This window comes from Eschrichtius robustus, chromosome 5, assembly GCF_028021215.1.
Source record: "Eschrichtius robustus isolate mEscRob2 chromosome 5, mEscRob2.pri, whole genome shotgun sequence".
NCBI classification, from domain to species: Eukaryota; Metazoa; Chordata; class Mammalia; order Artiodactyla; family Eschrichtiidae; genus Eschrichtius; species Eschrichtius robustus.
The window spans coordinates 929361-941389 of record NC_090828.1 but is presented as its reverse complement, the minus strand read 5'-3'; the positions used below and the strand labels follow the sequence as shown (position 1 = coordinate 941389).

Sequence of the window (12029 nt, the reverse complement as noted above, 5' to 3'; positions counted from 1 at the left end):
CAGAAGCAAGAGCTACTCAGAGAGCATCCGGTCCAGTGCCTCCCTGGCCTGGTCACCCACAACGCAGGGCTCCTTCGATGTCCCAGGACACCAGCGGCTCTGCTGGGCTGCCACCCTTGCTGGGCCTGGCTCCTCCTGCAGGGAGTCTTGGTTGCATTTATTCTACCCACCTGCTGACTCAGAAGCTGAGGAGGCTCCCCAGTGAGGACCCCTTGGTTACGTGTGTGGAGACCAAGCATCAGGGCCCTCAGGTGTAGACGGGCAGAGGAAATACTTATTCCAAAAGGATCAGGAATGGACATGTCCTCAGTGTGTGCGTATGTGTGTTTATACACGTGGAGCATATATATTTTCTAAAGTGAGTCTTTCCAGGAGCTAAGCCAGAGTCAGCAAACTGTGGCCCTGGGCCAAATCTGGCCCACCGCTTCTTTTGTAAATAAAGTTTTATTAGCACACAGCCACACCCTTGTAACCGCCTTCTCACCACCACAGCAGGGCTAAGTAGTTTTAACACAGCCTGTAGGTCTGCCAAGTCTGAAATGTTGGCGCTCTAGTCCCATAAGAAAAACGCTGGGGCCCCCTGAGCCCAGCCAGATGCACCAGGCTGGGCATCCTTTGGGGATGGAGCGGGAGGGGCAGCTGGAGAGCAGAGGACCACTTGCCAAGATCTGTTTTTCACGGACTGGACTTTGTTGGCTCCTCCTCTCCCGCCGAGGGTTCAACACCCCGGCTGCCAAGCCTTCACGTGCAGGACGAGCATTGATAACGGTCTGGTAACAACGACAAACAGCCAAAGGCAGCAGGTAGAGCAGAAACCCATCGACCAGGCTCACCTCCTGTGCGCCCCCGTGTCCTCCGCTGCCCATCGTCAGTGCAGGGCCTGCTGGGAAATGCTCCGGGCACTGACCGCGGCCAGTGCGGCCCTGGGGCACAAGGCGGCAGGCTGGGTGAGGACCATGGCCTCCCACCCACTGCTGGTGGCCCCCCCAGAAGCCCTGAGTAAGCCCCTGTCCCTCCCCAGCCGGCTTCTGCTGGGGCCCGGCCCCTCTAACCTGACCCCCCGCGTCATGGCGGCTGGGGGGCGGCAGACAATAGGACACATGCACGAGGAGATGTTCCAGGTAGGCCACTGAGACACAGCGGTCAGTGCCCTGAGTGGCCTCCTCCCTGGGGTGGGAGTAGGGGAGGCGGTGACCTGCATGTCCACTGCCCCCAGATCATGGACGAGATCAAGCAAGGCATCCAGTACGTGTTCCAGACCCGGAACCCCCTCACGCTGGCCATCAGCGGCTCGGGGCACTGTGCACTGGAGGCCGCCCTGTTCAACCTCCTGGAGCCGGGGGACTCCTTCCTGGTCGGGGTCAACGGCGTCTGGGGGCAGCGGGCCCAGGACATCGGGGAGCGCATCGGTAAGAGACGGTGTGGGCGTGGGGTGCGGCCCTTCGCTCCATCCTTCCCCAGAGGCCTCCCTCCTCCGGCACGAAGCCTGGAAGCCCCCCTCTCCAGGTACCAACCTCAGGCCCTGAGCACTTACCCCCCTTGGAGGCCCTTCACGCATCCACCTGCCCGCCAGCCTGCTGTCTCCTCCAAGTGGGCGTCGGGATGCTCGAGGGGCCCCCATCCCCCTGGTCTCCCGGAGTTTGGGGAGCAGCTGTTTCCGGAGCCCGTGGTGGGGACGGCACTGCAGGGGCTCCTCTGGTCTCAGCACGAACCCAGAGCGTCCCCGCAGCTGTCTGGGGTCCCCAGGGGCCACCTCCACTCTGTCACAGGACAAGGTTTCAGAAGCTGACATCCCCCCCTCAAAATCTCAGAAACAGCTCTGTTTCTAGAGCTGCAAAATACGGAGGTATGGACAGGGTTTCCACTTCCAGAGTAAAATTTACTAAAGGGAGAGACAGAAGTCGAAAGCCCGAGGGTGCATTGGGTTTAATGATTGACTGCGGGTTTGGAAACATCACGGAACCCCTGCCTGGTCAGCTCCACACATGGCCACACTCGGTCCAGGTTAATGGACAACCCCCGACAGCCCGAGGGCATCCTGACCCCTCACTGGGGCCCCTCCAGTGCACACGCTGGTTTTCAAGGGGAGCCCGGGTCGGGCAAGGTCCAGGACCCTGAGCGGACCTCGGCCACCCTCCTGGCCTGGGCAAGCCCCTCCCCTGCCTCCACCGCACACCTCAGGCCCCTGAGGCTGGGATGGTCCTAGGGCCTCCCCGCCTCCTGCATATGACACTGGGGGCCTGCTGTGCACGGGGGTGCAGGGCTTCAAGAGGCATAGCAGGACAAGGGCCTGCCTCCCTGGAGCCCCAGGGCCCCAGAGCGGGCAACGCTGGCTCCTGCTTCCCGCGTGCATTCAATCCGTCACCCAGTCATCCGTCAATTGCGCGGCCCCTCCGAAGCCGCCCTCTGCTGGGAAGCTCCCGTCTGCTCCGCCCTGCACAGATGCTTCTCTACTTCCCGTGTGGAGAGCGCTGCCAAGCACCGGGGTGCCCGGCCTGGCTGGGCTCAGGGAAGGTGGGCTGGGGAGGCGGCAGTGGAGCTGAGGGAGCCGCTCTCATCCACGGCACCGCGGAACCTGGATTCGCCCAGCACACTCCGCCTTCCCCCTCCAGCAGCGGCTGGGGGCAGGTGTGGGCGGCCCTCACAGGGCCCACCTGCTCAGCCCGGCCTCTGTCCCCAGCACCGGCTCCCGCCCAGCGTGCGGGGCTGCTCACCACTCACTCTGCCCCCAGGAGCCCGCGTACACCCGATGATCAAGGACCCTGGAGGCCACTTCACGCTGCAGGAGGTGGAGGAGGTACGGGGGGTGCGCCGGCCCGGGGAGGAGGCCGGTCAGCTGGGGGGCAGGAGGGGTTGAGGGGCGTCCAGCTCCCGCTGCCCAGATGTGCGCTGCCCCTGGGGAGGGAATGTGTGGGGGGCCACACCAGGCGGAGGCCCCTTCCCCGCACTGGCTCCACCCACGGCTGTAACCTCCGTCCCCTCAGGCCCTGGCCCAGCACAAGCCTGTGCTGCTGTTCCTGACTCAGGGGGAGTCATCCAGCGGCGTGCTGCAGCCCCTCGATGGCTACGGGGAGCTCTGCCACAGGTGAGCCTGTCCCCTCAGGTGGGCCTGTCCCTCAGGTGAGCCTGTCCCCACAGGTAGGCCTGTCCCCTCAGGTGAGCCTGTCCCCACAGGTGGGCCTGTCCCTCATGTGGGCTTCTTCCAGGGTGGCAGTGCTGGGGGCAGAGCCAAGCACAGCTCAGACCCAGTCTGAGGACAGGGTAGGAGTGTGGTGGGCTGCTGGCCGGTCCCCCCAGCCTCTGCCGTGTGATGGGGGTGCAGGTCCTCGGAGGTCCTCCTGGCCCTGGGCCGAGGCTGGATGGACCCTCCCATCTGAGAGCAGGGTCAGGTGTCCCCCCAGCGCCACTGCCCTCCTGGCCCATGACTAGGGTGGGCTCACGCTGACCCTGCAGCCTTGGTGCCCCAGCCTGCCCCCCTCGCCCCGAAGTCCCAGAGCCCCAACGCAGCGCCGTGCTCCACTGCCTTCGGCCAGGCTCCCCCCACCCCTGCCCGGGCTGCCCAGGGCCTTGCGTGGGGTCAGGTGGGATTCCCTCCCGGGACCAGCAGTCGTGCTCTGGACAGCTGACCACAGGATGGAAGGAGAGAAGCTCCACCGAAAGGCAGGGTCACCCCGGCAGGGCTGCCATCCTCCACGGGGGCCTCGGGCCCACTGGGCACAGCCCAGCCGGGACCGCCTGCCGCCTGGAGTCTTGTCCAGTGAATCAAGCTCACCGATGTCACCTGGGCTACGACTCCCATAGGTCCACGTGGGATACTCTGTGCCTTTTTTAAAGAAAATGTGGAGGTGGAGGGAAGTCAGCTGTTTCAGCTCAGGCTGTTTCTGGACTCTGTCCTCCCCATGCTGTGGACTTCTGCCCTGTGGGCTGTCTGCAGAAGGAGATGCAGCCTTGTGCTAGGCTGGTCCCTGGACCCCAACGGCCCTTGGGCCTGAGCACTCAGCACCCAGCCAGCCCCCAGGACACAGACTGCCTGGCTGGCCTCGTGAGCACCTGGGTCCGGCCACCTGGGGCCCCCAGGGTGACGCTCGCTGTGCCGGGGGCTCACCCCGGTTCAGACACAGAGCTGGTCCCGGGGGGCTGAGAGCCCCGGAGGAGGCATCCTGTGGGAGGCGGGTGGCTCCCCCTGCTTCCCCGGTGGCCCTTCTGAAGGCTCGTAAGGCCCCTCCAGAAACCCCACCCAGGGGCAGAGTCTGAAGCCCCTCCTGCTCTCTGCTGCCCCTGCCCCCAGGTACCAGTGCCTGCTCCTGGTGGACTCGGTGGCCTCCCTGGGCGGGGTCCCCATCTACATGGACCAGCAGGGTAAGGGAGTGCCCCCCACCCCAGCCACCGGTGGCCCGAAGCGTCAGAAGCCCTGGCTGGGAGGCGTCCTGTGCCAGGGCCTGGTGTCCGCCAGCCGCACCCCGGATTAGGCGCTGGTGTCCACAAGGCGTGGGAGGAGCACCAACTCCTCACAGGGAGGACGCGCTCCGTAAACTGGCCACACCCCGTGTTTCTGCTGGGCCATCGGGCCGGGACCGGGGGGAAGGCGGGAGGAAGGGACCCTCCAGGGGAGACATTTGGAGAGGCACTCAGAGCCTTGGAGGAGGGGTGGGGACAGTGTCAGGGCCCCTGCCAATCAGGGCAGAGACCCCCCCAACGCCTGTCACACGCCGGGAGCACCGCTGACATTGTCACTGCAGGCCAGCCCGGGGAAGCCTTCCAGGCCCCGCATCTCCTCGGGGAGGAAAGCCTGGATCCACCCTGGGTGGTGCTGGGCCCACGGCTGCCCGCCCCACATGGCCTGGCCCACTTCTCGCTCTGCAGAGTGCTCTGCTCCGCGGGGTCCAGTGCTGAAGGGCGAGCCTTCTGGGCTGACCCCAACCACTGCTCTGAAAGGACAGGCGCACAGAGGGGCCCTGGGCATAGGAGCAGGGGGGCAGTGCTGTCCCCGGGGTACCCACCCTTGGGCTCCAGGCTGGCCGCCCCCGCCGTGGAGGGAGAAGCCAGGCAAGGAGGCTCCAGCCTGAGGCCCAGGCCGCGGAACAGCAAGGCCAGGCTCAGGGCCTCTGGCCTTCACTGCCCCATCCCGGCCGCCACGGGACCTTGTGGGTCAGCAGGCGTCAACCTAATGTCAACAAGGGTCCCTCGTGTTGCTGCTCCTGAGTATTCATCGCTTGTGTGAAAACACCCCCTTCAGCCCTTTCCTCTCGGGAGAACTTCGGGTCCGCCCAGTTTTAGGCTTTAGGAATGAACTGTAAAGAACGTTCTGGGTCCACCTGTCCGTGCACCTGGGCACGCAGTTCCCTCGGGTCCCCACCCTCAGGGAGTCAGAGACGGGTGCAGGGCTTGGATGGGAACCCTGGTCCTTTGTCCTGCCAGCTTCGGGCTTGACCACCGCCCTCTGCGGCTGCCCCATAATTTGAAAATCCCCTCAGGCTATGTGGAAGGCCGGGGGACGGGCACTGCAAGACGTGAAGGAAAAACCCGTTTGCTCCTCCACGCTCCGCCGCCCCCCGCTCTCTCCCAGCGCTTCACCCCAGGCGTGTGGGCTTTCCACACCAAGCAGATGCTGACGGGGTGCCCTCCAGTTAGCTCAGCCCCCCTGCAATAGCGTCGGACCCCACAGGTTAAGGGTCTAGTCCTCCAACACTGTCCCTCCCATTGCCGACACCAGTTGCCTGGTGGGTCCCAGGTTCCCGCAACTTCTGCTTCACTCTCAGGACCTGGGCTGGGTGGCCCCCCCATGACCCCTCCCCCACGTGGGGCTTGGCCCCTGAGCATGCGCCCCTCCCCTCCACAGGCATCGACGTCTTATACTCGGGCTCCCAGAAGGTCCTGAACGCCCCTGCAGGCACCTCGCTCATCTCCTTCAGCGACAAGGCCAAGTGAGTGAGCCCCGCCCCCAGCCAGGGCTGGACAGGCAGCAAGGCCAGACGGCCCCGAGGAGGGAGGGACAGAGCAAGGGAGGGGACGGCTCCTCGGGCGGGCCGTGCTCTGCCATGCTCCCCCCAGCCTGGACAGGTGCCCGCCCTGGACAGGTGAGCCCATTCTCTGGGTTCCCCGGGAGCGGGGTGTCTGGGGCAGCTTGAGGGCCACGCGTGTGGCCGAGTGGCCTGGCCAGGCTGGCCTCCAGAAGGTGCTCCTTGTGGACCCGGGGCTTGTGTATGGGCTGCAGGGCCCAACATTCCAGCAGGTCCCTGGCCTCAAGCCCAGGATGGGGGGCAGTGCCAGCCCGCTGCTGCCCCCACCCTGGCTCAGCATCCAGGAGCCGATGCAGGAGCTGCTCCCCGGGCTAGGCACAGGCCCCCTTCACCCGCTGCAGCCTCAACACGCCCCATGTCCCCGGTGTCCAGACCCTGAACCAGGCCTGGGTGGGCTGGGGGAGGGGATTGAGGACCGGCCCCAGCAGGCCATCACCGTGAGCTGCACCCAGGTGACGGAACAGAGAGGATGTGAGGTGAGATCTGGAGTTCTGTGTGGGTGTGCGAAGTCTGAGGGGCCTGGAGGCAGGTCAAGGAGGCATCTGGGTCTGAGTCCGGAGGTCAGACAGCGGCCCCGGTCTGTTCACGTCCATCTGGAGCTGTTGGAGAACACCTCTATTTAACGTTTCAAGATCAGCCAGCATCGCCTGGGACCTGAGAGCAGAGGAGCCCACGGGGGTGCAGGGGTTGGGGAGACCAGGGGGAAGGAGAGGAGAGAACAGGACGGGCCGGGTGGGGAGGAGAGGCCTGCCAGGGCAGCCTGGCGTTACCTGGCCCGGGGACGCGGCTCTTCCCAGGCTGCCCCAGAGGCCCCTCCGGCAGACCCCGGCTTCACAGTTTTGTCCCCAAGGCTGCACTTGCTTCTAGGAGAGGTGAGGCCTCATCTCTAGACTCCCAGCCTCAGTCTCCCCTCTGTCATTTTCTTATGGGTACACTATTTTTATTTTAATTACGTTTAAATTTCACCATTAAACACTGAGCATAAGTATATGCTGACCCTATGTTCAGATTTTTGAAACAAAGATAAATGGGCAGATAAGGGAAGTGTGCAATAAATGCTGTACCATATATCAAACAATTAGAGAAAATCTCAGGGGTGATATAACTACGTGCCTTTATACATTAGGTATACATTTAGCATAGGCACCAGCCAGGTAACTGGAGGACTGAACAGAGAGGCCCTTGACTTCAGACTTGAGACAAACCAAGGGCTCTGCCCTTGTATAAAAACCATTGAATTCGGGAGGAGCAGTAGCAAACCAGGGTAGGTATTAAGGAACGGGCTCCTGCCAGCTGGGACTGTGGGCCAGTCTGCAGTGAGCGGGGCTGCCTGGAGCCTGGAAATGTTGCAGCTCAAGTCCTGGCCTGTAGGTTAGAACTGCAGTCTGGAGACTCCACGGTTAGTGCATTCTTCAAATTTTCCGGGTTTTCCAACAAGTTCCCAGGACGCTTTCCTCAAATAGGGTCCCCTCTGTCATTCTTATGTGTTTGAACTCACCACACAGCAGACCCTCCGGTCCCCCTTCTCTGACCTGAGGAATGAGTTGGGGTGACTCCATGGGAATCAGCCCGTCCCGAGTGACAAGCGCACACCCTCGAGGCAGAGGCAGAGGCTGGGCCCCAGGGGCCTGAATACAGACATGGGGGTCCTGGGGGCCCCACCCATCTGGCTCACTTCTGAGCAATGGTGGGGGGGGGGCATTCAGGCTGATTCTCCTCCCCAGAAATAAGATCTACACTCGGAGGACCAAGCCCTTCTCCTTCTACCTGGACATCAAGTGGCTGGCCAACTTCTGGGGCTGCGAGGACAAGCCCAGGATGTAAGAGAGGGGCGGGGCTGGGCAGGGAGGGAAAGGGTGGGTGGGGAGGGGAGGGAAGTGCTAAGGGATGGGCAGGCTCCACCCTCATGCCCTCACACCCCAGCTGGGGCCCCGGGATTCACCAGTGCCAGGCCTTCAATGCCCCCAACAGGGTCCCCCCCATTCCCCTCAGGCCCCCCAGGCATGGTCCCCACCCCCCTTTCCATGCGGCCCTCTCCTCCCAGAAGTCCCAGCACATCTGCAGGCACTTTGGACCTGGCCTGACACATCTTCCCGATCCTGGGCTTGCTTTACCCATCTCTCAGAGGGAGGGGGGGACCAGGGGGCTCTCTGTGAGGTGGCTTTGACCTTAACCCGAAGCCCCTTACGTGACACACGTAGACAGGGACACCAGGAACTGTGCCCTCCGCAGCGGGCACAGCGGGGCACTGGGGCTACAGGTGAGAGCCAGCGCCTGGTCTCCAGCCCATCAGCCTACCCCCGCAGCCTGGCCAGTGCCCTGCTCTGAACCAGGCTCTCCCCAGATCTGGCTGCAGGTCTGTAGCCCCCAAGCTGGACCGCGCTCCCCTGGGTGGGGGCCGACCCGTCGTCAGAGAGCCTGGGCCAGCTGGGGCTGGGAGAGACACAGTCACTGCCCTGGCCCCGCCCAGTGACCTGGCCACCCCCTCCTGTCTTCCAGATACCATCACACCACCCCGGTCATCAGCTTGTACAGCCTGAGGGAGAGCCTGGCCCATCTAGCAGAGCAGGTGAGCGGAGGCGGCAGCTGAGCAGCGTGGAGCTGGGACCCGGCGGGTGCTGAGGCTGGCGAGCCGCTGGGAGGCGCCCCCCCCCCCCGAGATTCCCGCAAGCTGACTGGGGGCAGGGGGTGAGAGGGATGCTGAGACTCGGAGAACTGCTGGTTGGTTTACTGAGGGGCCCGCAGGAAGGGAGAGGTGCTGGGGGCCTTGCTGGAGAGTAGCCCTGAGTGTGGAGGGGGATAGGCTCTGGGCAGGCGTCAGGGAGAGGTGGGAGAGCCGGCTGCCAGCTGAGGGTAGAGGCCCCGGAGGACAGAGCCCTGAGGGCAGATGTGGTGGTAGGGCAGGTGTGGACCCCCTTCCAACCCCTCGGTTCTCAGTGAAGCACTCAGCGTGGGCCTGGCTGAGCAGAGGGGCCAGGTGGGAGGAAGAGAGGGCGGGCGGCCAGGAAGTGGAGCCAGAGGGCAGGGGGGTGGGGTGAGACCACCGTCAGAAGGCTGGGCTGTGCCCTCAGCCACTACCCGCTCCAGGGTGTGGGCAGGAGCCACGTGGGGACAGCTGGGTGTGACCACGACCAGGGTGGTGCCTTGGCCCAGTGCAAGGTCCACACTCTCGGGACCCAAGAGGCCAAGTGTGGCCCAGGCCAGGAAACACAGCCCCAGGACGGCCCCCAGGGGCCCTGCCAGCTGCCGGTCCAGAGGCCAGGGAGAGACCTGGGCCAAGGCCTGCCTCCAGCGAGGCTGCGGTGCTGCGCTGGCCACGTTTGCCCTCTGCGTCCACTCACGTCGCCACCGCCCCAGGGCTGGGCTAGACTCGAGGTGTCCCATGGGCTGGGTGGTCACCAGCACCGGGCTGGCGTGCGCAGCCGAGAGAGAGGCCGGGAGCTGACGCTTGCGGGGGAGGGGGCTGGGCCACGGCTGTGAGCTGCGCAGGCAGGAGAGGCTGGACCCCCGTGGAATTGGGACTGTGGGCTCAGCGGCTGGGAGGGCAGGAGGCAGCGTGTGGCCCAGAAGCCTTTCTGCCCCCTGCCGGCCCCCCACCTCTGGCCAGGGCGTCCCCACCCCTCCCAGGGGCCTGGAGGACCCAACAACCGGCTGGGCCGCCACGTCCCCCTCCCAGACCCAGACTATTTCCACCACCCTGAGGTAGCCCGGGCCCGGCCCCTGGGGCAGAGTCAGGGCCCTGAACCTGGGGCTCCAGGGGGCTCCCGAGGGGCTCAGAGCCCAGGCCAGGAGAGGAGCCCCTCCGCCGGCCAAAGTTGCCCCCTGTGGATGCCAGCCAGTTTCTCCCTCTCTGCCCACCGAGGAGGGCCCCCAGCACCCCCTGCCCACCCCACTGCCCTCTCCCCACCCAGGGCCTGGAGAACAGCTGGCAGCAGCACCGCGAGGCCTCAGAGTACCTGCACGGGCGCCTGCAGGGGCTGGGCCTGCAGCTCTTCGTGAAGGATCCGGTGAGGAGGGCAGGGGCAGAGGGCATCAGGTGGCGGTGGGGGGAGGGAGAGCTCCTGTCCAGCCCCCTTTAGGGATACGGCAGTTCTGGTGGGGGCAGGGACGGTCCTGGGGATGGGGGGGGGGCAGTCAGCGTCATTGTCACGGTTTCCTGGCCTCCGGATCTTAGGACATTTAACTGGATGCCTCCACCTCCCCCAGAGCCTCCCCACCTGGAGTAGTTATGGGTGATCCCTGAGCTGGAAGACGCCCATCGGCCTCCAGAACCCCAGCCAGACACCGTCCTGGAGGGGCTGGGGGTAGGGGCTCAGCTGAATAAGCCAGGCACCCCGAGTTTCAGCATGTGGCCTGTCAGAGAACAGACACAGGGAGGGGTCCCTGGAGGCTGGACGCCCTGCCCTGAGCACCAGCCGGTGGGCGTGGCTCCTGGGGCGGTGGTGACCTCGCTCTCCTGGGGCCCTTTCTCCGTCCCCCACATGCACCCCTGCCCGCCCCTTTGGAGCCTGCGGCCGGGGCTGGCCAGGCCAGGGCAGGTGGGGCTGGCTGTGGTGGCATGAGGTGGCTGAGCCCGGCCTGTCCTGCAGGCCATCCGACTGCCCACCGTCACCACCGTGGCCGCACCTGCGGGCTACGACTGGAGAGACCTTGTCAACTACGTCATGGACCACTTCAACATCGAGATCACGGGCGGCCTTGGGCCCTCGGTGGGGAAGGTAAGGGGGACCTGCGGTTCTGAGTGCTCCACACCCAGGCCGAGGTCAGCGGTCATCTGAGGACCCAGGACAGCAGGGCATCAGGAAGGGAACACCTTTCTCTGAAGCCCGGGGACTGTACTGGGAGTGACCGAGGCCAAGTGTACCCTCCTGCCCCCTTCCTCCCGCACGGGGGACACCAGCTGGCTCTGCCCTTACCTCAGTCACAGCCAGGCAGGGCCCCAGACAGAGGCTGATGTCTGCGCCCCGCCCCTGCCCCAGGTGCTGCGGATCGGCCTGCTGGGCTGTAACGCCTCCCGGGAGAACGTGGACCGAGTGATCGGGGCCCTGCAGGAGGCCCTGCAGCGCTGCCCCCGGAACAAGCTGTGACCCGGCTGCCTGTCCCACGCTCACGCAGTCGACTGGGGGTGGGGGCCCAGGGGCAAACAGACTCTGCAAGGGGGACAGGCCCCGGGGACAGGACAGCTCCTGACCCAGCCCAGGTGAAGGGGGGAGGGGCAGGGCCGGGCAGCTGCCCCCGCCCCCAGCGGCCCGTCCCCTCCGAGTGGAGCTTCCTGGATGTGGGCCATTTGGACCCTCAGCGCCTCCCCAATGAGCTGCCGTCCCCATAGGTCACTGGCCTGTGAATGTTCAATAAAGAAGCAGCTGGTCATCTGTCCTCACTGTGTGGGGCTGGGCTGCAGAGGAGTCTGGCAGGAAGGCCCCCAGCTCCCTGACTGCACCTCTGTTGCGGGGAGCTCAGGGAGCGGATCCTCGCCTGGGCCTCCCCAGGGCTGGAGGACGGGGTGTGTGACCAAGTCAGCTGGGCTGGGGGCCCTGACACTGCACACTCTGGGCCCAGATTTTGAACCTGCAAAACACATCCTCACGTACAACCTCCACGGAAGGCCCCCAGGGTCACGGGACAAGGGCACCAAGATGCCCAAGAGCAAACAGCCAGGACTTGAGCCCTGATGACTCAAGGGCACACCACAGGCACGCAGGCCACTGCAGGCGCTGAACGTCTGGGAGTTCGCAGCCCTGGGGCCACTCTGCCCTTGAATGTGCAGCCGAGGGGGGCCTCCAGCCCCCAGCCCCCTCCCCCTCCTCTGCCTGGCTCCCCCTGACCCCCTCTCCCTTCGCTCCTGCCCCTCACTGGTCTCTGCCTATGCCAGGCTCCCTCGCCTCTCCTTCCTGGGAAGGGTCAGGCCAGGCCAGACCAGTCACAGCCACGTCCACACTTCCAGGTCCTCACCCGTCCTAAGATCCTCCAGGATGCAGGCCATTCCTCCCTCTGGTCGAGATGGGCACC

General features: G+C 65.1%; 1 protein-coding gene across 1 annotated transcript; it reads left to right on the top strand.

Moving 5' to 3' along the window:
• Nucleotides 1-740: 740 nt before the first annotated feature.
• Nucleotides 741-11395, top strand: AGXT (alanine--glyoxylate aminotransferase). Its single transcript, XM_068544085.1, has 11 exons — nt 741-1121; nt 1217-1409; nt 2733-2797; nt 2985-3085; nt 4289-4359; nt 5840-5924; nt 7745-7840; nt 8520-8589; nt 9932-10027; nt 10610-10738; nt 11000-11395. The coding sequence occupies exons 1-11, from the start codon at nt 891-893 to the stop codon at nt 11105-11107; spliced, it is 1245 nt and encodes a 414-aa protein (XP_068400186.1). The 5' UTR covers nt 741-890; the 3' UTR covers nt 11108-11395.
• Nucleotides 11396-12029: the final 634 nt, after the last annotated feature.

What these genes read in the sequence shown, in the direction of transcription:
- AGXT (XM_068544085.1), top strand. Translation starts at nt 891, where the DNA reads ATGCTCCGGGCACTGACCGCGGCCAGTGCGGCCCTGGGGCACAAGGCG. An exon ending in CGCTGCAGGAGGTGGAGGAG is followed by an intron (nt 2,798 to 2,984) that starts GTACGGGGGGTG and finishes CCGTCCCCTCAG; the next exon opens with GCCCTGGCCCAGCACAAGCC. An exon ending in TTGGGCCCTCGGTGGGGAAG is followed by an intron (nt 10,739 to 10,999) that starts GTAAGGGGGACC and finishes CCCCTGCCCCAG; the next exon opens with GTGCTGCGGATCGGCCTGCT.